The sequence below is a fragment of the Diceros bicornis genome, chromosome 2 (genome assembly GCF_020826845.1).
Source record: "Diceros bicornis minor isolate mBicDic1 chromosome 2, mDicBic1.mat.cur, whole genome shotgun sequence".
In the NCBI taxonomy this organism is placed as follows: domain Eukaryota; kingdom Metazoa; phylum Chordata; class Mammalia; order Perissodactyla; family Rhinocerotidae; genus Diceros; species Diceros bicornis.
The window spans coordinates 53,443,698-53,466,548 of record NC_080741.1 but is presented as its reverse complement, the minus strand read 5'-3'; the positions used below and the strand labels follow the sequence as shown (position 1 = coordinate 53,466,548).

At 50.2% G+C, this 22,851-nt stretch overlaps 1 protein-coding gene across 4 annotated transcripts in view; it reads left to right on the top strand.

The window, feature by feature from the left end:
• STIMATE (STIM activating enhancer) overlaps window positions 1-22,439 on the top strand; it is a 60,901-nt gene extending 38,462 nt beyond the window's left edge. For all 4 annotated transcript variants that reach the window (XM_058560986.1, XM_058560995.1, XM_058561013.1 and 1 more), the window contains exons 2-8: window positions 6,824-6,872; window positions 8,737-8,832; window positions 12,404-12,525; window positions 17,655-17,767; window positions 18,817-18,894; window positions 19,642-19,791; window positions 21,734-22,439. In XM_058560986.1, the coding sequence (XP_058416969.1) occupies window positions 6,824-6,872; window positions 8,737-8,832; window positions 12,404-12,525; window positions 17,655-17,767; window positions 18,817-18,894; window positions 19,642-19,791; window positions 21,734-21,850 (725 nt within the window). In that variant the 3' untranslated portion in view covers window positions 21,851-22,439. The remainder of the gene's footprint in view (window positions 1-6,823; window positions 6,873-8,736; window positions 8,833-12,403; window positions 12,526-17,654; window positions 17,768-18,816; window positions 18,895-19,641; window positions 19,792-21,733) is intronic.
• The last annotated feature ends 412 nt before the right edge of the window (window positions 22,440-22,851 follow it).

Sequence of the window (22,851 nt, the reverse complement as noted above, 5' to 3'; positions counted from 1 at the left end):
GCTGCCCACTCTTCCCTCTCTCTCTCTGTCTCTCTCTCTCTCTCTCTCTCTCTCTCTCTCTCTGTCTCTCTCTCTCTGTCTCTCCCCCCCCCCCCACCCCCTCTCGTGTGCGTGCATGCGTGAGGATACTTGTCATTAGATTTAGGACCCACCTGGTTAATCCAGGATGATCTCTTCTCTTCTCAAGATCTTAATTACATCTGTGAAGATCCTTTTTCCAAATCAGGTCACATTCACAAGCATTTTTTGGAGACCGCCATTCAGCCCAGTACAATTGCCAACCAGATTTTTGGGGGAAAACTCACCTATATGCAGCTCAGAATAAGTTGAAAGAAAAGGGATTGAAAAAGATATACCATACAGACACTAACCAAAAGAATATACTGTCTGAATTTTATACACTTTCTATATATTCACCTCTTCCAAAAGATGTTTTAATTCAAAAATGAATAATAATGGACAAGAAGCAAGCTGTGTTCTAGGCAAGTTAAATGATGTGCAGTGTAATTAGACTGAAAGTTCCTTGAGGGCAGGGAGCATGTCTGTATTGTCCATTGTTGTATCCCCAGCACATTGTGTAGGTGGGAGGGAGGGTGGAATGGGTGGGTATAGGGATGCGTGGATGGGTAAGGCAATTGGAGAGACCAGGGGCAGAGAAGCCTGTTAGGAGGCCATCTCATTAGCACAGGAAAGCAATCATGAGGGCATGGACTAGTTTAGTGGTAGAAATGGGGAAAGGGATACATCCAGAAGACTCTTTAATTGCAAAACTGGCAGAGGAGATTGATAGTTGAGTGGGGGTGGGGGGAGAATAAGGACCCCCAAGGTGAGGACACTTCCATTCTGTGAAGAAATGGTAAAGGACTGGCAGGGTGGGCAGGAGATGTGACTGTGAAGGGCCATCCTGCAGTTGGAGTGTCGCTGGGGAGCCAGGGCTAGGGGAGGAGGCTGGGGAGCCCTCAGCATAGAAGGCCTGAGAGGGGGACTTCTCCCCAAGGGTCAAGAGGAAGAATGGGATCCTGAGGAGGGAGGACAGACCATGGGGAGGATGAAGAGAGCCACAGAGGAACACTCAGAGCCTGGGGGGATGGCCTGGGATGGAGAGCAGGGTTGGAGAATCCTAGGGCCCTCCCAACATTCAGACCTTGAGCTGCCTAAAGGCGTAGGAGGGAGGAGGATGGTGTGGAGAGGTTGCAGCTGGCAGACCCAAAGTCACACACTTCTCAGAGACCAGGACAGGGTAGCTCAGCCCCAGGACTGGGGAGAGTGGAGGCAGAGAGGAGGAGAGGAAAGACAGGGTCGAGGGCAGGGATGGCAAAATACAGTTCACTTTCCTGAGCACATATTCTGTGCTAGCCCTTTCCACCTGTTTTCTCTCATTTAATCCCAACACCAACCTGGTAGGTCATAGCGCCCCCTCCTTTTTTTTTTCTTTGTATGCCGAGTCACATAGCTGGATAATAGCAGAGACGGGGCACAAAGCCATATCTGTCTGACTCTTGGCCACTACTCCTTTTCAGGGGCCCATGGGACCCCATCCCTGTCTTCAGGGTGCGTGTGCATAAAGGCATAGAGTCTGCTTAGGAGCCCACTACAGCTGGAGGCGATGTTGTGCAGCATCGTTAAAGGAGTGGAGTGGGGTCTGTGTGCCAGGCGTTGGGTACCGCTGAGTGTTGCACACCCCATGTGGGCCCCCTTTTCTGTCCCCACTCTCCATCCCCCACTCCTCCTTCCTTTTCCCACTAGGGGCTATTTCAGACAGACGTGGATTCCAGCTCCGGTGATGCTGCATGTCAGGGACCTGACCTACACTTGAGCTGTGCCTGCTTCTCCTCTACCAGCCCTCCTGCCTCAGGGGGCGTGTGATGGATGTGTCTAGAAAGCATAGATTGAGGCCGGCCTGGTGGCATAGTGGTTAAGTTTGTGTGCTCCACTTCGGTGGCTCAGGGTTCACATCCCGGGCGCAGACCTATACACCACTAATCAAGCCAAGCTGTGGCGGCATACCACATACAAAATAGGGGAAGATTGGCGCAGATGTTAGCTCAGCGAAAATCTTCCTCAAGCAAAAAACAAAAGAGGAAGATTGGCAACAGATGTTAGCTCAGGGCCACTCTTCCTCACACACACACAAAAAAGCATGGATTGTGCTCTGCCTTGGCTTCTTGCTCCATCTGAGTTCTCTCCATCCTACAGAAGCACCATGAGTTGAGAAAAGATCAGTTGTCCTAGGGCTACACCTGAGCCACTCTCAGAGAACCTTTTTGTTTGCGGCTTCTGAAGGAGCAGCTGCCAGGCTCCCATGGGGAACAGGCTTGTTTCCATGGGATGGGTACCTGGCCCGCCGTCCACGAGGGACTCAGAGGCAACTCCTTCTTTCTTACCTAAAGAGAAGTCTTGTGTCTCCCCAATTTACCCCCCTCCCCCAAAACAAAAGCAGAAATGCAGTGGAACTGTGTAAACTCCCACCTCTGGGGTCATCCCTGGCTGTTCTCTCTCACACCCCACATCCACTCTGTCAGCACGTCCTGTCTGCTCAGTGTTGAAGACACAACCAGGATCCGACACTTCCCACCCTCTCCTGCTGTCCCCCAGGCCAGCCACCATCGTTTCACCCTGGGTTATTGTAGTGGTCTCTAACTGGTCTCCCTGCTTCCGCCGTTGCCCGTTCAGGCTTCTCTCAGCACAGCAGCTGGGGCGAGCCTGTTCAACTGAGGGTCACAGCCGTCCTGCCCTGCAGCCGCCCCGCCCTGCAGCCGCCCCCAGGTCACCGCAGGCAGAGCTAGAGCCCTCGCCCTGGGCCACAAAGCCTGGAGATTGGACCTGGAGTCCTACGCTCCCCGCCAAGCACTGGCCTCAGCCCTCTGCCTGACGGCTCTTCCGCAGACCCCGAGTGATTCACCCTGCCCTTCTTCAGGTCTTTGCTCACCTTCCAGACCTCCTCTACGGCCGCAAACCCCACTTCCCAGCCCTCCTCTCTCCTTTCTGCTTCAGTGTCACTTGTCACAGTCTGACATACTCCATGTTTACTCCTCTCTCTGCTCCCCCGAGAGTGTTAAGGAAGGCAAGGATTTTGTCTATTTCATCTCCTGCTGAATGGAGCCTGTCGCACAGCAGGCCCCTCAGTAAAACACAACTGGATGGATGAAGGAATTTTTCTGTTTTTTTCCTACCAAATTAGATCTGAAGTAGCTTCCTTAATGTTTCTTCTTTCTTTAATTAAAAAAAAAGATTTTAGACTTTGAACTATTCTAGTGAAAGGGGATGGGAGATGGAGAGGAAGACGGCAGGAGCCACACTCCTGCTGTTCAGAAGAATCTGAATCCATTCTGTTTTGTTTTTGTTTTTTTTTGTGAGGAAGACCAGCCCTGAGCTAACACCTATTGCCAATCCTCCTCCTTTTACTCGCCGAAGCCCCAGTAGATAGTTGCATGTCATAGTTGCACATCCTTCTAGTTGCTGTATGTGGGACGCAGCCGGAGCATGGCCGGAGAAGCGGTGCATCGGTGCACGCCCGGCATCCGAACCCGGGCCGCCAGCAGCGGAGCGCACGCACTTAACCGCTAAGCCACGGGGCCGGCCCCTGAATCCATTCTGAATTTCGTCTAAGTGTTCCTGTGTGAGGTTGCTCTCAACACGGACCACATACGCACGCCATTCTTCTCCCTGTCTCGTCCCAGAGCCCCGCTGTGAGTCACACAGCTTCTCCCATGTCCCACTTTGCTGCTCTAGTGCAAGTCTCAGACACAGGTTTGCCTTTTATTTTTAAATTTTTGAAATAAAAGCAATATGAATAGGGAAGAATATTTTAAACCATTCAGAACAATATAAAAGTCCACTCCCCTGACCCATAATTCCTTTCATCAAAGGTGGCCCTTGTTAATAGTCATATATCCTTCTAGGGAAAAAATATGTGCATCATCCCAGCATAAATATATGTCCTTTAAAAATGGATATGAACAGAATCATAGCAGGCTTACTATTCTGCAATTTATTGCTATAATTTGGAAATCTTTCCATATTAATCCATACAGATCTACCTTGTCGTTTTTAGTAACTGCCTAATGTCTCATTGTACCATGATATGTGTCCCAACCCCATATTGATGGGCACTGGTCTCTTTCTGGGTTTTATGACAGTATTACAGTGAAGATCCCTATACATCTTGGCACGTGTTGCAGAAATACCTGTAGAACACATACCTGGCAGTGCATTGCAGGTTAAAGGGGCATTTGAAGTTTTGATAAATATTGCCAAATTGATCTCTGAGTGGTTGCACTAGTTTATTCTTGTAGAGCGTGTTTTCCTCCCAACTTTTTATTTCAAAAAATGGTAAACCTACAGAAAAGTCTACATAATAATTTAATGAATACCCAAATATCCTTCATTTAGGTTCACCAATTATTGTGTTGCCCTGTGTGTTAGTTTGCAAGGGCTGCCGTAACAAAGTGCCACAGAATGGTGGCTTAAACAACAGACGTTTATTTTTTCTCACAGTGCTGGAGGCTAGAAGTCCAGGTGATGGTGTCGGCAGGCTTAGTTTCTTCCAAGGCCTCTCTCCTTGTCTTGCAGATGGCCACCCTCTCCCTGGGTCGTCACATGGTCGCCCCTCAGTCTGTGAATGTGTCCTAATCTCCTCTTCTTATAAGGACACCAGTTGTGTTGGATTTTGTGGCCCACCCATGTGACCTCATTTTACCTTAATTACCTCTTCTAAGGCCCTGTCTCCAAATATGGTCACATTCTGAGGTACTAGTGGTTAGGACTTCAACACATGAATGGGGGGTGGGGACGCACACAATTTGGCCCATAACACCACATTTGCTTCTCTTTATATTTTTTATATCATATTAATATAATTATAAATAATAGATTTATTACATAATTATATTTATTGTATCATTTATAATTATGATACCATTTATAATATATTTATTATATATAGCTGTATAATGTATAATTTTTCCCCTAAACCATTTGAAAGTAAATTGCAGCCATTCTGGTACTTCAGCATGTGACTCCTAAGACTGAGGACAATCTCCTTGGGATAGTTGTGATGTCCTTTATTTTATACTGATGGGGACACATTCCCCTGAGGCAGAAGAACAAATGAGCATGCAGTGGCTCCGGCCCCAACTAGGGGCTTTCCTTCCAGATCCTTTTGTCCTGCTGCAGTTTCCTCCACATCTCCTTCCTGAGCCAGCCCCACAGTGAGGCTTGGATGCTCATGAGAAGGAGGCTTCCTGCCCTTGAGAGCCATTCGGGCAAGTAGAACCTATTGGGCTCCCCTCCAAATTCTTGGGTGTTGTTGGTGTTTTGGATCTATGATGTGTCAACAGAATGACAGACCTCCTTACAATTCCACCTGCTTTTTGGTCTCTCTCTATCAGAATGTCTCTAAACACCAGACTGACTTCCGCTGTGCAAACTGCGGACTGCCTGTATTCATGAAGAGAAGTAGGTTTATTGATGTGGGCACCGTTTTCTCTCCCTGTCTCCGTCCTTCTCTTCCTGCACCCTCATTGGCAGCTCGGGGTGCTACCAGAAGTTGGTTCTTGCCTGCTACCACTAGTAACGAGGCATCCTCTGTGGGCTTGCATCAGCGTCTATTTCTTCCTCAGTACTTTTGTGTGGGAAAACATCACACGTGCAGCTCTTTCAGTGTTTGTTTTAGTAGATAGAATCGTTGTGGAAATAGTCTGCCTGGGGCTTCAGTGGAAGACAAGACACTTAGAAACTTTTTGTTTCCTTCTGTTCAAACGGTTGTGTCTGCAGACCTGAGGTGAAAGTGTCAATCTGGGGAGGTCCTTTGCCATCCTACGTCGGTGAGGCTGTTGCTGATTGAGCACCCCACCCCTGCTGACTGTTCTGTAGCTGGGGGTACCCCTGCCTGGTGCTGAGACACGGCCTGCATTCTTCCTCAGTCCTCTCCACCTCGGAGACCCACCATCTACATGATTCAGAGCCGCTTCTCTAAAGCACAGTTCTGACTGTGTCTCTGACTCTGCTTAGCACTCTTCCCTGGCTTTTCCCTCCCTACAGGATTCATTCCAGAGTCCCTCGTATGGCCCCTGCTCAGTTCGTCTCCCTCGTTACCTGCTGTGTTTAAGCCAAATCAAATTATGCCAGACACACTGTGCCGTGTTATGTCCCTGTACCTATGAGCTCCTGGTGTGTGCTCTGTCCAGGATATATCTTCTCTCCCTTCCTGGTCCACTCTCTAAGCTCTTACCCAGACTTCAGGACCTGGCTTGGTCCCCCACCAGTGAAGCCTCTCCTGACTAGCACACTTCCTCCAGGCAGGCAGGGCTGGTCGTCCTTGCCTTGTGCCTTCCCTCTGCCTCAGACTTAGCTCTTGTCGAGCACTTGCCACACATGTGGTTGTGTCTCTGCCCTCCTGCTAGATAGCTGCCTTTGCCTTTGTCTGCTCGTTGCTGGCTTGGAGTAGGCACTCAGTGAACCTTTGGGGGGATGCTGGATTTGTCGCTAAGTAGAGCGTATCCTGAAGTTAGAAGTAGCTACATTCCACTTTGTGGTTTCTCTTATCTGAGAGAGCCTTGAAACAAAGAAGAACACACGATTTCCCACGTGCTGTGAGGAGTCATTCTTCCTGAGTATCCAGTTCTGAAGAGTCTGTACTGGTCAGCAGCAATACAAGGCCTCTGTGACCTTCACGGCTTATTGTACATGGTCACATGTTGAAAGAGCAGTCACCTTAACTTAGTAGTGTAAACGCTGAGTGCACTGATAACCCAGCTTGTTATAGGCATTTTGCTTTGTTATCGCTGTGGAAGGCTACTGAATGTCTTGTCTTTTCTTTCAGTCAAACGCTTCAGAGAACCAAAGCATGAAAGACGTCCATGGAAGATATGGTATGTATTTAAATATTAACTTACTCCTAGAATGCTTTTGACTGTTTGGGGGTTTTTTTGGCAGGGGGTGGGAGGATGGAATGGGAGCAATTATACGTTAACGTCAAGTGTTGGAATCCCTTGGTTGAATTAATCATTAGGAACTGTGTATAATATGAAAGCACTTTTTTCTACAGATGACTGTTGTGCCCTGCCTTTATTCTCTCATCGCTCTGCTGTCCAGTTTTAGAAGATGGAAGATATGCAGATACGTCAGTCTGGTGCTGCAGGCTCCTTTAGTTACGTCTCCTTCCTGTTAGATTATGTTAAATCCTTGGATTCTGTAGTCTATATGCGTAAGCAAAAAAAATCTAAATTTGGAGATCAGTCAGATACACTATGTAAACGCTCCTCTCCCCAAAACTAGTCTTTCTTGGTCCTAGGATGACCCTGTGGTGGCAGTTTTTCCTTCATAAAAATGGTGGTAAAGCTTCAGGAAGCTTCCAATGACAAAACTCCAAAAAATAAATCCCTTGGAAGGAGACAGCCAGCTTTTCAGGACATGGTGTCCACAGAAGCCGTCTTTCTTGGGCTGCCTTAGGCTTGCATCTGCCAAAGCAAAATAGCCATTTTCCTCTCCAGAGAAAACTTCTGATAAATCTCTGTGATAACGGCCCCTTTAGAAGATTTTAAGCATATATTTGGTTGATCTTCAATGCATTATTTCTGAATGTTAATAATTCTTATTTTTATTTTCCTCCAGTTGGTTTCTTTCCAATCTTGGTATCTGTCTTGGGCTGGGGGGACCTGTGGATGACCTAGAGTTGGGGCACTCTGTGTTCACACACGTTGCCCTTTGGTGACTCCTGCGTTGCCATGGTTTTAGGAAATGATTTTCAAGCCTCAGTTGCAGGGTTAGTCTGGGTAATCTGTAAGGTCCATTCCAGTCCTGAGACCCCTGGCCGATGTCCCATGCCTGTGTGCACCCTCATCCCCCCCTTCAGTGACCCGGCCCAGCTCTGGACGCCCAGCACGGGAGGCTGAGAGAGACAGCCGTGATCCAGAGTTCCTCAGCCACAAAACACGAGCGGTCTCCAGGTGTTCGTGGCAGAGAAGAAACTAAAGGGCCCATGTCATCTCCACCATGCTCCTACCGTGTGAATGGGGGCACAAGGTGTCCCAGAGACTAACAACCTTGTCTTTTTCCTTTTTGGAACTCTTGTCATCTAGCCCAGGGGCTGGCAAGCTGTAGCCACAGACCCAGTCCAGCCTGCTGTCTGTTTTCATAAGTGTTACTGGATGGTAGTGTCAGGGCTGCTTTAATGCCACCGTGGCAGGGTTGAGTGGTTGCCGCAGAGAATGATGGCTCATGAAGCCTAAGACATTTCCCCTCTGACCTTTTACAGAAAGAGTGTACCCCTCACCCACCCCATCTATCCCAGTGTTTAAATGGCAGCAGGACTGGATTGGTGCGGTCTTGTTAACTCGCACATCATTTAGCTCATTGTGAGTGAAATCGAATGGAAAGTCTTTAAAGTAGAGGCACCTTGGACTTCACCACAAAGCTGTGATCAAGCATTTCAATTTGAAGTAACAAAAAATGAAAAAGTAAAAACACATGTCTTAAATAAGTATTTAATGTGTTTAAATATATATTGTTAATCAATGGCCTTTTAGGGATTTCAAATGCAGTGTATTGAAGGTTTTGGAAGGTGGCTGAAAGGCGGAGGCTGAGTTAGTACTGATGCCCCAGGAAGAGGTGACTAGTAATTGGAAGGTTGGGGTCTCCCCAGTGGCTTTTTTCTTATTTCAGACTCATTGTTTTCCCCAGATTGGATATTACCGTCCTGTCGGAGTGATAACAAGTGCTGATCCTATCTTACAGGTTTTTAGACACTTCCAAACAAGCCATAGGAATGCTGTTCATCCACTTTGCAAATGTATACCTAGCAGATCTCACTGAAGAGGATCCTTGTTCACTGTAAGTGGCCCGTATTTGAGCGCAGACGTTACTGCTTCTCCATTGCATATGTAGCTTGGCCATGCTTTCTGCCTCCAGTCACGTTCCCTCTCGCTTTGGGAGGGGGCAACTCCCCTTCATCCTCCATGCTCCTCAGAGAGATCGTCCTGTGCTTGCTGCCCGTGAGCTCAGACACACGGCTCTCAGTTGGCCATTGGGGCTTTGCCTGCTGACACTTGCCCAGTGCACTGGCTTTCTGCTCATCCATCTAAGTTCTGTCCCTTGGCTTCCTAGTACCCTTGTGTCTCCCACTTTCCAAGCAGCCCCTGGCAGGGCAGCATAATGTCCTGAAGGAGTGTCTCTGTGCTAGAACAGGACACACGGGGGCTTCTCTGTGGTGTCAGTCACTCAGGGTCATAGCCATTGTTTAACCATTGTTGACCTTTGACCTGAAGAGCATGAGTTCTTCCGCCTGATCAGTGCAGTGTGCCTTCCACCCAGACCCCAGAGCAATCTGCCTGAAACCCCAATCGGGCCCTGATGTGCCATCCTCCTTGCTGACAGCACCTGAATGGTGCCTTGCTTAGCAGATGGAGTGGGCAAGGGGGCTCGCCTGCTTTATTGTGGCTCCATCTCCTACCTTCCTGGCTACAACTTGGTGCTCTGACCATGCTGGGCTGCTCCTGGTGGCCCTCACCCCCGCCAGCTGCCTCTTGCCTCTGTGCCTTTGCTCACACTGCCCTCTGCCTGGAATGCCCTACTGCCCTGCCCTGCCTCTGAGGGAGAGCGGGACAGAGGGCTGGTGAGTCCCTTGCCAAGAGGTTTAGTATGTATTTAAGATCATTTGGACTGGAAAATTCTTGTAAGCTTCTCTTTTTTGGTGACAGTGTGTAGTTTTGTGATTTAATCCAGGCCCAGATTTCAGAAGGAAGTTGTGAAGTCTCCCTCCCTGGGGTCTTTCCTTCAGACCTGGATAGGTTGTGATCTGTTTGGGTGTTTGGGTGTAGTCCCAAAGCACGGGACTAGAAGGGTGATCCTACCATAGGGGAGATGGTTAGGAAAGGGCCTTATCTTTCCAACCCTTGAGCCAAGCAGCAAGCTCATGTCATCCTCTGATCAACCGTCTTGATGTTGGCCGAGATAGGCTGAGAGCCAGCTGCTTATCCTGGAGGCACTGGCGTGAGGAAGCCTAACTGCTGGTGCAGCCTCGGCCACGTCACTCTCCTTTGCAGCACCTTCAACGCCCATCTGCAAAAAGAAGATACAGCTTTAGGGGGGACATTGACAAACTGAGTCGCAACCTGGATGGAGAAGGGACTGTTAACAGATCTCAAGGGCTCAGCCTGGAGGAGAAAAGGCCAAGAAGGAGCATGGTGTGGTGAAAAGAGCACTTGCCTGAGAGGCCGGACTGTGGGAAGGCAGCTTAACTTCTCTTAACTTCTCAGTTTCCTCATCTGCCCTGTATATCCTGCCAGATCCCCAGGATTCCCGTGAAGGTTTCACAGTGATGAGTATAAGCACCGTTGGAAACCAGAGGGGCACTTACCAATGAAGATGTTACTAGTTCTGTTGGAGGATATGGTTGTTAAAACTTAGGAAAGACGTGAGCGCTCCAGCAGTCCACTGAAGAGCTGCTGGGGAGGAGACTAAAAAGGCAGAGCAGCCATTTCTCCAGAGAGCAGAGAGGCTCTGGGCCTGGGGAACAGCAAATGCTGCCCTGGGGTCCGTTCCAGGCCCCACCATCCTTGCTTTGCCCTCTGACTTTTCATAGATGAGGGAGGGTTGGGCTGGACATGGGCGTCGTGCGAGTCTGCAGACCCAGAAGGGAAGCCAGTTTCAGCTCAGGGAGAGAAGAAACTTACAGAGGGGGAGAGCTGCTTCCTGTAGCCATAGGGGTCCCCTATGCTGGGGATGCTCCTTTGAGTGGGAGTTAGGCTTTTGTGACAGATAGGGTTCTGGGACTCTGAAGGACTGTGATTCTAACATCATATTTGCATAGCGCTTACTGTGCAGCGGGCACTGTTTACATGAATTGACTCATTTGATCCTCATAACAGCCTTGTAATATGGATACTTTGCTATCCTCATTTTACAGTTTGGGACCTGAGGCTCAGAGAGATTATATAACTTCATCAAGTTCACACAGCTCAGGAGTGAAGGAGCTGTGATTTGAACCCAGCCAGTCTGGCTCTGGGGCCCACATGATGCTCTACTGTCTGCCAATCGCGCCTGTGTTGGGTACAGAGTATGGAGCTTTCTGTCTTTATTCCCAAGGCCTGGCACACAGTAGGTTCAAGTAAATATTTCGTGAAGGAATTCATGAATTAATGCATGTATGTGTATCAGGTGTTCTTGTTATATCAGAATGGGTCTCAGAGATGAGAACCACTTAGATTTAAGCATCTGAGAGCAGCCTAGCCTAGGGCCAGAGCTCAGCTGTGAACTTGGAGAAATTGCCTTAGAAGCAGTTGTAGTTCCTTCCATCTCTGGTCTGAGAGTGACCTCTGGTGATTTTAAAGAGGAAGGGCAGATGGGAGAAAAGATTGCCCCCTCCCTCTGGTTTTCGCACCACTCCAGGGCGCCGGCAGGGCCATGAGCATGGCAGAGCAGAGCGTGCTCCCTCCGGTATCAGAGTGCTGTGCACGTCACCAAAGCCTTGGCCTTGGGTTGGGGGCTGTAAGTCTGCATAAAGTGTCTCAAGCCTCAGGAACTCGAAAGTGCCACAGCTGGTCTGTGGTATCCGGAGCTTCTCGGGGTTTCTAGGCCATGTGGCATCCCAGAGGGCTGGTTCCTAACCCAGTGATTGCTTGTCTCCTGCTTTGGGGAGCAGGGGCCTGTGGTCTGTTGTGCCCAGTGACCCTTGTGGGAGGACAAGTGGGCAAGGGACCTTTCCTTGGTGAGGGAAGACGTGTGAGTCAGACAGATGGAAACAGACCTTACAGGAACACACGGTCAAGGTGGGCATGCTCTTCTGAGCCTCCTCCTCTCCTTCCTCCATTGTCTTGCCTTTTCCGTGGGGAGTATAGTTCTCTCTTTAGGAATATCTACTTGTACTTGCCTGCATGGCAGGATCTGAAGCATGGAGAAGAGCGAGGGCCATGTGGCCCTGCCCTCTTTGTTCTCAGAACCCCCAGAGGCCGTTTCCTGAACTGCTCTGTTGGAGCAGCACTTGGGTGGGCTGGACTGTCAGGCAGCAAACAGTCATGGAGCAGATTTTTTTTAATCAATTAAGTTCTGTTTTCCTATTGACTTCTTTGGCTGCTGCTAGGCACTGTCTTGTGTCGTCTGTTTGGCAGGAACACTTGAGGTCTTTAAAGTTTCTTTGTCACTCCTCCACCCCTCCCTCAAGCTGTTCAACCCCTGGTGAGTCTCTGCCCACTGTTGTGAGGAGGCTTTATTGGGGCTCCCTGAAGTGAGCACTGCAGCCTCTTGCACAGGCACATTTAAGGCTCCCCGCCCGCCAGAATAAGGCCAAACAGTGCTGGGTCATCAGCCTTGGCCTTGGCCCTGGTAAGCACTGGAGGCCTGGCTCAGAAGCCCTTGCTCCCTGGGTGATGCTTCCTGACGGGGTCGCTGTGCCCTCTCCGCGCAGGTACCTCATCAACTTCCTCCTGGACGCCACCGTGGGCATGCTGCTGATCTACGTGGGCGTGCGTGCCATCAGCATCTTAGTGGAGTGGCAGCAGTGGGAGTCCCTGCGTTTTGGCGAATATGGTAATGTACCATGGACACTGGAAGCGACTTCCTGGGGGAGTCTCTGCCCTTTGCCCTATATAGCACTCCAGGCCAGTGGATTCTGAGAAGGTTCAGGAGCTGATGGCTGTCTCCTCTGGGTGGTGGAGGGGCTCGGGCCTGAGCACCATCCTCCTGCCAGTATCATAGTGCCACACATCTGAGTCGCGTGCCTGCTCCACTGCCAAGGCTCCGGCCTTGGTGGCAGGAGCCAGGAGATAGCCTAGATGCAGGGAGGGAGAACGGTGTTTGCCTCTTCCACCAGAGGGAACTGGTGGCCCCACCTCCAGGGCCATAAGGCCACCTCATCCTGCCAAGCTTCCCACCAAACTCATACCTCCCACCCACCTCATTAGAGAGATGGAGGCGGCTCTGGATTTGGGAGGTGCTCAGTAGGGAGCTGCCTCTCTTTTTTGCTGCATGTCTGTGCTTGTCCTGTCATTGGGCCATTCAGCTATTGGGGCTCACAAGGTCAGGACTGGAGGGTCCTTCTCCGCACTGAGGCCAAGTTGTCTTGCTGTCTCCTGACCGTGGATTGGGGCCCCACCCAGTATCTGGCATGTATAGTCGCCAGGGACACCAGGTCCATTCTCACAGAGACGTGGCTTAAAACAGGTGAGCTGCGGGTGCTGGCCCAGCATTCACCCTCTCTTATCTCATCAGACTCCATAGGATACAGCTTGAGTAGGAAGCTGCCTTCATGCTGGCTCCAAGCACAAATCCAGTGCCTCTTACATTGTATTCCCCGAGAAGCTGCTGGATGTGGCCTCAACTGGGCTGCTGGCAAGAGGTGCCTTTTTCAGGTTTTACCACCCTCTGGGGATTCAGGACCCAGGGTTAAAGGGTAATGGCAGCTTTCTCCCACCTTCACAGCTGGCCTGGTCTGGAGTGGGACCAGACCACTCCAGTGGGAACAGCATCAGTGGAGCCTTTGCCGTGAAAGGGGCTCACAGGACAAGAGGGAGGGAATGCGGGTAGAATTCTGGATCCCCACTCTCCTTTCCTGGGCACGCCTTCCAAAGAGCTTGTACCTCTGCCACTCACTCCTCCATGGCTGAAGGCTCACAAGGGACTGACATTTAAAAGGGGAGCTGATTTGTGGAGCTGGCTGTGAGTACCTTGGGTATTTCTAGAAATCTTAAGTAATTGTTTGTCTCCATTGAGGGGAGATGAGCTCAGGGGAGGGCTTTTCTTAGCCCCGTTACTTGATGCCTGATGAGTCATTGACCCAAGATAGTGTCCGACACACAGCTCTTGTGGCTCCAGGGAAGACCTCTGAGAAACTCCGAGTCATTGACTCCTCAGCTTGGAAGATGGAAATGGACCAGCACACGTGGACCAAAGCAGCAACATCCTCGTTTATAGGATAGGCACCCAGAAGAGTTAAGTGATGCAGGAAGCTCACCCAGCCAGTGCACAGCTTGGGGGGTGCCTCATGGCTACTACATTGGGATACCTAATCCTCTCACCATCTCCAAGAACAATGCTCATAACTACTTCTCTGTTGTAAAGATCCCTCTGGAAGGCAGGGCTCTCAACTCAACTATAGCTGACCAGTGCTCTGGGAGATCCACCCACAGCCAGTTAGTGCCACTCAGTGACCTGGGAGTGGAGATCAGGTCTGGTCCTGATACATTAGGCATGATGGTACCTCTTGTTCCTAGCATGTTTTGTCTGCATCCCCAAGAGGAGATTGAAAGGAAGGAAGCAATGGTTGTTTGAGCCTCTTGCTTCCATGCCACCCTCCTCTAGCCACTTGGCCTGCCTCGGCCCCTGCCCTTAGGTCATCTCACCATCACCTTTGGGAACTAGAGTCTTCAAACCCGGGTATCTCCAGATGAAGCTGCCCTTTATCAAGGACTATCCCAAGTCCTCCCTTCTCAGGCTGAGGAAGGAGAGCATATGTCCTCAGTTACCTGATTTCTGTTTCTATCAATTTCTATTATTTTCTATTGCTGCTATAACAAATTACCACAAAATTAATGGCTTAAAATAACACAAATTTGTTATCTTACAGTTCTGTAGTTTAGAAGTCTGACATGGGTCTCATGGACTAAAATCAAGGTGTCAGCAGGACTGGTTCCTTCTGGAGTCTCTAAGGGGAGAATCCATTTCCTTGCCTTTTTCAGCTTCTAGAGGCTACCTGCATTCCTTGGCTTGTGGCCTCTTCCTCCATCTTCAGAGCTAGCAACAGCAGGTTGAGTTCCTCTCACATCGTATCACTCTGACCTTCTGCCACCTCCTTCCACTTTGAAGTGCCCTTGTGATTACATTGGGCCACTTGGATACTCCAGGATACTCTCCCTATCTTAGAGTCAGCTGATTAGCAACCTTAATTCCACTTGCAGTTTGATTTCCCCTCTGCCATGTTACCTAACATATTCACAGGTTCTGGGGATTAGGATGTGGACATCTCGGTGGGGCCATTATTTTACCTACCACACCTGTTAACTGGCCCATCCACGTGAAGCAATAATTTCATGTAGGCCCCTTAGCTCTATTCTCAGGTAAATGAAGAAAAGGGTCTTGTTTTCTAGGTGCTTCTGTGGTTCCTAGACCTGGTGAACTTGCTAACAAGAACATGGGACTTGGGGAATAAACTACCCAGCCCTGAGGGATGAGACAGGACCCAGGCGATACGTGGTGTCTGCAGTCTGATGACCAGGCCACTCTTCCCCATGCAGAAGCCCTGAAAACAAGGTCTGTGTCCCATGGGCACCAGTGGTTTGTGGGCTTTGCTGCCCATCCCTGTCCTAACGCTTCCTTGCAGAGGCTTCTCTAGATACAGACATTTTGGCCCCTATTCCTGCTATTTATCCTGAGGAAATAATTCAAAAACAGAACACCCCTGTACCTGAGGGTGTCCAGTATGTTAAGAAGAAGGACACAATGAGACTGCCTGGGTTGTCTATCCTTGAAAGATGAGACAGTGGGGATTGTTAGAAAGACTCAAACGAAACAGAAATCAGGAAAACAAACCAGCACAAGTGCACTGGTTCCGGCTGTAGCTACATGTGGCCTGGATGCACAGGAGGAATGACGTGTGAGAGCGGGGTTACTCCTGATTTTTTTTTCTTTTTTTACCACGTTTTTTAACTTTCTTATTAAAGCATCTAAATGAAAAAAGCGGCACCTGCAGCTAAGTTGTGGCTCTGAGACTCAGAGCAGTGTGAGTCGCAGCATGAGGCAGACGGAAGGAAGAACGTTGCTCTCTTCTCCCTTAAAACTGAGGAGCGGGGCCAGCCCTGTGGCTTAGCGGTTAAGTGCACGCACTCTGCTACTGGTGGCCTGGGTTCGGATCCTGGGCGTACACCAACGCACCGCCTGTCAGGCCATGTTGAGGCTGCGTCCCACATATAGCAACTGGAGGGATTGTGCAACTATGACATACAACTATCTACTGGGGCTTTGGGGAGAAAAAGGAAAAAAAATGGAGGAGGATTGGCAATAGATGTTAGCTCAGGGCCGGTCTTCCTCAGCAAAAAAAAGGAGGAGGATTGGCATGGATGTTAGCTCAGGGCTGATCTTCCTCACCAAAAAAAAGAACTGAAGAGCAAATGGAGTGAGCACACTCTGAGCAAGTGTGTTTTTTTTTTTGATATTAGATAACTGTTGCCACTGGTTCTGTTGACTTTTAAACACACTAGTCCCTGTTCAGATATATTTCCTACTAGTGCTTTCTGTCTGACTATCCCTAATCTTACTTAATGGTTTTTAACAAATATTTTGATCTGTTGTTTTTGAGAACTTTTCTCAATAATGTCAGGTAGTTTACTGAAAGGATTACAAAAATCCATTAAAAATGTAGCTAGGAAAGATTGTGCTTCTGAAATGGCTTTTTGGCTCAAATGTGTCTTATCCCAGAAGTGAAAGTAGATAGGATGACCTCAGAAGAGGCAGTGATGTCTTTCTGCATGCTTTCTGCGCACTTCTCCCGAGGTTTTCCAGAAAAGGGAATGGCCTGGTGTTGTGTCCATTACAGCTGCATGAAGGCATTCGCTCTCACTTCCACTGTGTACAGTTGGCAGGCTTGGGCAGTGCTGGGGGCCTCCGGCGCTGGTGCCTGGACTGTAGAATCAAATGAGAAGCTGGAGATTTCTCTCGGCGCCAAATTCTCTTCTCACAGCCTGGATTAGGACCTTTGCCTCCTCTGAAATGTTACCCTCCAGCCTGTCTTCTGGCCAGCCATGGTCAGGCAGCTGTGACAGAGCTTCCAGAGTGGGCCCCTGGTGGCCTTGCCCCTCCCTGCCCTCCCTGGTCTCCCACTCTGGCAGGCATGTATGGCTCCCCAGGGCCCATCCCATCCGTTCTGTTTGTCACTGAGGACGTAGATCATTCCCTGGAGGGGCTGGTCCTCCCCGCTTCATCAAGTCCCTTTTGAAACATTCCAGAGACATTGAATAGCCTGCGTATCCCCAGCATGGACTGTTGGATTCCTCCACTTCTCAAGCATAGTGACTAATGGGATCGCAAACGGCCCTTTGTCACAGCCCGTCACTCCCGCCTCGTTGTCTTGAGGGCTTCTCTCTCTTCTTCCTTCCCCAGCCAAAGGTGTTTGGGGTGCCCATACTAGACAGAGTCTGAATTCTTCGAGTCAGATTTCTGCTCTCAGGGCTGAGGGCAACAGGAACAGCAGGGGGATTGGGGATAGGGGTGAGAGACGAGCAAAGAGGTGGTTTGCTGCCTTCATAATTCAGACACAGCAACTCATGGATGGAGAAAAGGACGGATGGCACCACAATCACTGGAAAAATCAACAACGGGTAATAATAGCAGTCTTGCTTAACACAGCTTCTGCTGCCAGCGGATAAAAAGAACTGGCTTTTCTGAGCTCCAGCCATGGGCACTTACTAATTTTAGTGCTTTTTAATTATATCTTAGAATTTCTTTAAAGAAAAGCCATTCTGGTATCTCTAAATTAGGAATTCTCCAATTTCATTTAAAACATCCACATTTGTCTGTTCAGGCTGAGGTGGTTCTTGGTACTTCGGGGGCTCATTAACTAGCTTTAGAGCCAGGATTCTGGTGTGGGGTGGGAGTGGGGCAGGGGCATTGTCCAGCTGGGATCCCGACGTCTGGCCCGAGTGACTGAGCACCCACTATCCCTGCAGGAGACCCTCTGCAGTGTGGAGCCTGGGCCGGGCAGTGTGCTCTGTACATCGTGATCATGATTTTTGAAAAGTCTGTCGTCTTCCTCGTCCTCCTGATACTTCAGTGGAAAAAGGTTTGCTCTTGTCCCTTCTTTAGCAGCTCGTTGAGAAGCTAAGCAAGAAGGTACTTTCTCCTCCCTCACCCCCACCCCAACCCCAGCCTTATTAGAAAATGGAACTTGTTGTTTGTTTGTTTTTTTTGACTCCATGAACACACCCTGGATTTGGTCTGATAGGGCAGCTACTGCTACCTATCAAGAAGAGTAACTAGTGTTTTTACTTAGCATCCATCTACTTCAGTTGTGCAAATGGCTGCTCTAGATTAAGCCTTGGAATATATAAAGCTAATGGAAATAACAGTCCCTGCCCTTGGGCTGCTTACTGTCTGCTGTTAGTCTTCAGGCCTGGCTACTGTCAATGTCAGGAGGGTCTTCTCTACATTTGCGGATGTCCCCCTCATATATCTCTCTTGGCCAATGGTTAAACTGAGCCTTTTGGTGCCGCAGGCAGCAGCTGGTCCCACGTTGTGCTCTCTGCCCCTAGTGCAGCACAGATAAGCCTCCCCTGCCCATTTCCTCCGCTTGCCCACATGAAACCAACCAAAGAACCTTCTGGAACAAGTAGCTCAGATCTTGGCCTTCCTTTGGTTTCGTTTGTGTCTGAGTTTTATTTTTTAAGAAAATAAACCCAGGGTTTTCGGAGCTGTTGTCCTTCAGGAGGTGGTTGGGGTGCAGATTTCTGTTAGGAAGTGGCCTGGCGCCTCGTTGCTAGTGTCTGTAATGAGTGTCCAGTGACCTCACTCCATCCAGCTCCCCGAAGCCCACACTCCTCCCCCTGTGCCTGCAGGGGGTTGTCATCCCACTGTGCTTCCCCCGTCCACACCCCAGGAAAGCTGCTAAAGCACTGACCTCCAGATGGTCTCCCAGGGGGTCCCTGGTTAGCACTCAGATCTGGAGACTGCTGCTCTGCCCCTGAGGTGCTGTTCCATCAGGGCTCTGGGTGGGGTGGGGGGGTGTCTAGCTGTGCCCCCCTCTCAGGGCCTCATGGGTGATTTCCACTCTCCCCACCCAGGCACTTCCTCTGTGGTCTCTCCTCTCCTCACGGAGTCTGCTTCTCTTTACAGGTGGCCCTGTTGAATCCCATTGAAAACCCAGACCTGAAACTGGCCATCGTCATGCTGATCGTCCCCTTCTTTGTCAATGTCAGTGCCATGTTGCATTTTTTACCCCAGTTTGCTCCCTGCCCTGCAGTGTTCCTTTTCAGAGTTCTGAGTCTGACAGAGAATACCTTACAGCCCTCAGATCCCTCTGCGTGAGCATCTGCCCCCGTCCCCACCCAGACCTGGAAATGGCAGGATTCCTTCCTCAACCCCTCTACCAGGGGCCCACCACACATAGAACAGCGACTTCTAGATCAGGATGTTAGGAATTCACCCCCATCATTTATTCCTGACCACAGAGCTCCAAGAGAAACTCACAGGCTCACTGGCTAGAAGTTAGGAGATATGAGAAGAAATGGTAAAGGAACCTGGAGCTGGCAGATGTGGTGGAGTGTGTGTGCCAGCCAGCCGTTCAGCCTGGGGAGGAGCCAGACCAGGAGGCCGCAGACGTTGGTTCCAGGCCCCGCCATGCCAACAGCTGGAGCAAGGCTCAAGGAAAGGCTCAGGGGGTCACTATCCCCATCAGTGACTGCCGCAAAACCCCTCTGGGTGAATAGGGCAGAGATTTTCTTGCCGGTTCTCTGATAAGAAAAGAGAAGCAAAGGAAATAGAGGTTGGGAGTCCCCCTCTAAGCTTCTGAGAGATAGCGAGGGGACTGGATGAGGCCTTCCTGTCCCCAGTTCTGGATGTTATAATTTGGAATGGGGATGGGAAGTCTGGGGATGGGGCTGCTCTGCTTGCTTTCACACGTGGCTTATCCCAGAGTAACCTGCACTTTCCTCCCCCCAGGCTTTGATGTTTTGGGTAGTGGACAATTTCCTCATGAGAAAAGGGAGGACGAAAGCTAAACTCGAAGAAAGGGCAGCCAACCAGGATTCGAGGAACGGGAGCAAGGTCCGTTACCGAAGGGCTGCATCCCACGAGGAGTCGGAGTCTGAGGTAGGGCCGAGCTCTCGTGCCGCTGACCCAAGGAGGTCTCTGGTCTCATGTTTGCTTCTGGTCTTCTCAGCGCCAGGCAGTGGGAGGGAGAGAAGGCTGACAGCTCCAATCCAGCCAGGACCTATTCCTGCTGTCCCATGGGCCTTCCTAGGGCAGGGAGCTAGAGCACCTGGTGAGGGTGGCTTGCCTCCAACAGTCCCTGCATCAGTGGAGAAAGACAGGAAAGAGAGGAGCTGCCTTGTTCCAGGGAAGCTGTCAAGGACTCTGATGGGCCTGATCATTGACCTTTCAGCATTAAGTTTGAATCCCTGCCCACCACTATAGAGCAAGAGAAGTGTTGGCTAAGCCAGCTGGAAACTTCTAAAATGCAGAGATAGCCAGACCTCCAAGGGGGAGCCTCATTTCCCCTTATTTTCAAGTTTCTTAAGTTCAAAGGTTTGGACTTCAGGGAGACTGGTGGTCATAACTAGGAGCATGGAGGGAAGGTTACGCCTCCTGGGCAGCTGGCAGCACTCACCTTGTACCTCTGTGCTGCAGGGTGAGGTCGGGCTGCCTCGTGAGAAGCCTTTGTTCAGCTCCCATGGTGTGGTGAGCTCTGTGCTGTGGGCAAGAGCTGCAGAAGTGGCTGAGATGATGTCTTCCTCGAGAAGCCTTCAGACTTGTGGATGAGTTGAAGGCGAATGCCTGATCAGCTCATCATGATCAGTGATCAGTTCTGAGATTGAGGCATTAACAAAACCTGCGAGGACCCTGGGACAGCCTATTTAGCTTCTGGGGGCACCCTGGCGGGAGTTTTGACATCTGAATAGATGGCAGGACAGAGGGTAAGCCCATATCTTCTCTAGGTGTCCCTAGAATCTGGCACAGGGCCTGTCATGTTGCAAGAGCTTGGTGAACGTTAGGTAAATGATGAACAGCGTTACAGGCAGAAACAACCACTCATGAACAATCATAGTCACGTGGTTTGTCGTCTGGGTAATGTGAAATTCACTGTGGCCAGAGTAGCATGTATCCTGGAGGGTAGGATAGAATGACAAGAAATGAGGTACAGGCAAAGGTCTGAGCTGGATGAGCAAGGTCCTTTGTGATGCAGGCTGAGGAATTGCGACATGTTTGTGCAGGCAGTAGGAAGCCTGAGAGAGCATTTAATCAGGGGACCGACTGAGGCTGGAGGCAGGAAGCCCTGCACCGGAGTGGTCCAGGGAAAGGTGGGGAGACTGCCCTGCCCCTGGAGTAGAATGAGTGCCCCCTGCAGGTGCACATTGGGCCTCTCTGTCCTGACCTGGGCTGTCCCAGTCCTTCCCTGGTGCTCAGAGGTCTGCAGAGCCAGGCAGGTGGTGTGGCAGATGGGCAGTGAATGAGAGTGTTTGCCCTCATGCCCCAGCTGCATGGCTGAGTTGTTTCAGGGTCTCAGAAAGGTGAAGGGCTCCTGTTTGTCTTCAGAAGTTACAAAGTTGGTTCCAAGCAGCCACTCTGAAATCCCCCTGCCTTGTTGGTGCCCCACAGATGTTTTCCTTTTGAATGGGGCTTTTCAATTTGCTTTTGCTGTATTTAAGGCAGCTTCAAGGACCTGGGACTCCATGTGTCAAGACTGGGCTTTTTCTGCCAGGATGACCTTAGCTGCAGGTCTTTGCTGAGTTTGCTCTGACTGGGGTTTGGTCCCAGCTGGTGGTTGGATGGAGAAGTGGGGAGCACTAGGAGAGGGAGGGTATGTCAACTCGGTGCTGCTTTCAGTAGCCCATGAATGTACTTGGAGTAAATAAGGTCTGGGGTGGGCCAGCTTGTCTCATTCTGGAAACGGGGCCTTCATCACCCTCTTCTAAAGAAACACAAGACCTGAGTCCTGCTAGGGGTGTTGCCACCACGGTGCAGGGGTCCAGGGAGGGCAGATGAAGAAGGTGCCACTGGCGGTGACTCAGGCCATGCCTCTCCACTGCCTCAGATCCTGATCTCGGCCGATGACGAGATGGAGGAGTCAGACGTGGAGGAGGATCTCCGTGGACTGACCCCCCTGAAGCCGGCAAAGAAAAAGAAGCACCGCTTCGGGCTGCCCGTATGACACATTCCCGTGCCGGGGGTCAGGTTTGGGGGCCCAGCCAGCTGCTGAGTCAGCAGATGGTCGCTGCACAGCGTCATTCCTTCCCTCCTCTCTCTGCCCCTCCTCTTCTACCTCCGCTTCTCTCGCTGTCTCTGCCCACTCCCAGACTACTGTGACTTGAGAGCGGGAAGGTGAGCCAGCGCCGAGGGGGCCGTGGCAGTCGGAGGTCCCACTCAGTTGCACTACAAACACTGACCAAATATGCAAGCGAGGCGTTCTGTTTGTTTGTTCTTGTCCGGAGTGGTGGTGTGAGGGACCCAGAAGCCCTGTCCTGTGTTGGGCTGGGTGGCATTGAGGAAGAAAACTCACGCACACGGACTGTGGGTGGAGCCTTTCCCCAAGGCTCAGGAAATGTGAAGACAACAGTTTTGGGCTAAAAGTCACTCATTGACCAAGTTGGAATCATAATGCTTTCTTACTCGAAATGGCTTTTGTAACTATTGATTTCTAAAGCCGGTTTTACGAGCTGTCACAGTGTTACCGTTTTTTGATTAGGTGTTTATTTCCTATGGGACTAATGGGCAAAACATAGATTTTTAAGTCTTCCGTATGCTGTTGACTTTTATATTTTTAAGTTATATTTTCATACTATTGTATTTAAAAACTCTTTTTAATTCTCAAAGAAATGGGTTTGTTTGCCTTTTGTGGGATGTGAACTGGTGGGAGGAAAAAGTCGGGAATTTTTTATTTGGAATATTGTTAGGTAATCTACAGTAAGATGAGGTAAATGATTCGGGTCGGAAGGGAGACAGGCTCTTATCTGAAATCAACAAACCCAGTGGTTCTGTGAAGGTCAGGCCTGAGCAGGAGGCAGCTGGTCTGAACGTGAATCCAGGGCCCCAGGGTGTGTGGAACAGGAAGGGCTCTGCCCAGGGCCCGCCAGTTCCTTGGCATTTCTGCTTGCAGGTTAGAGGTCTTAGTTAAACGTGACCAAAGAAGGAGGCTAAGAGGTCTTTGTGTCC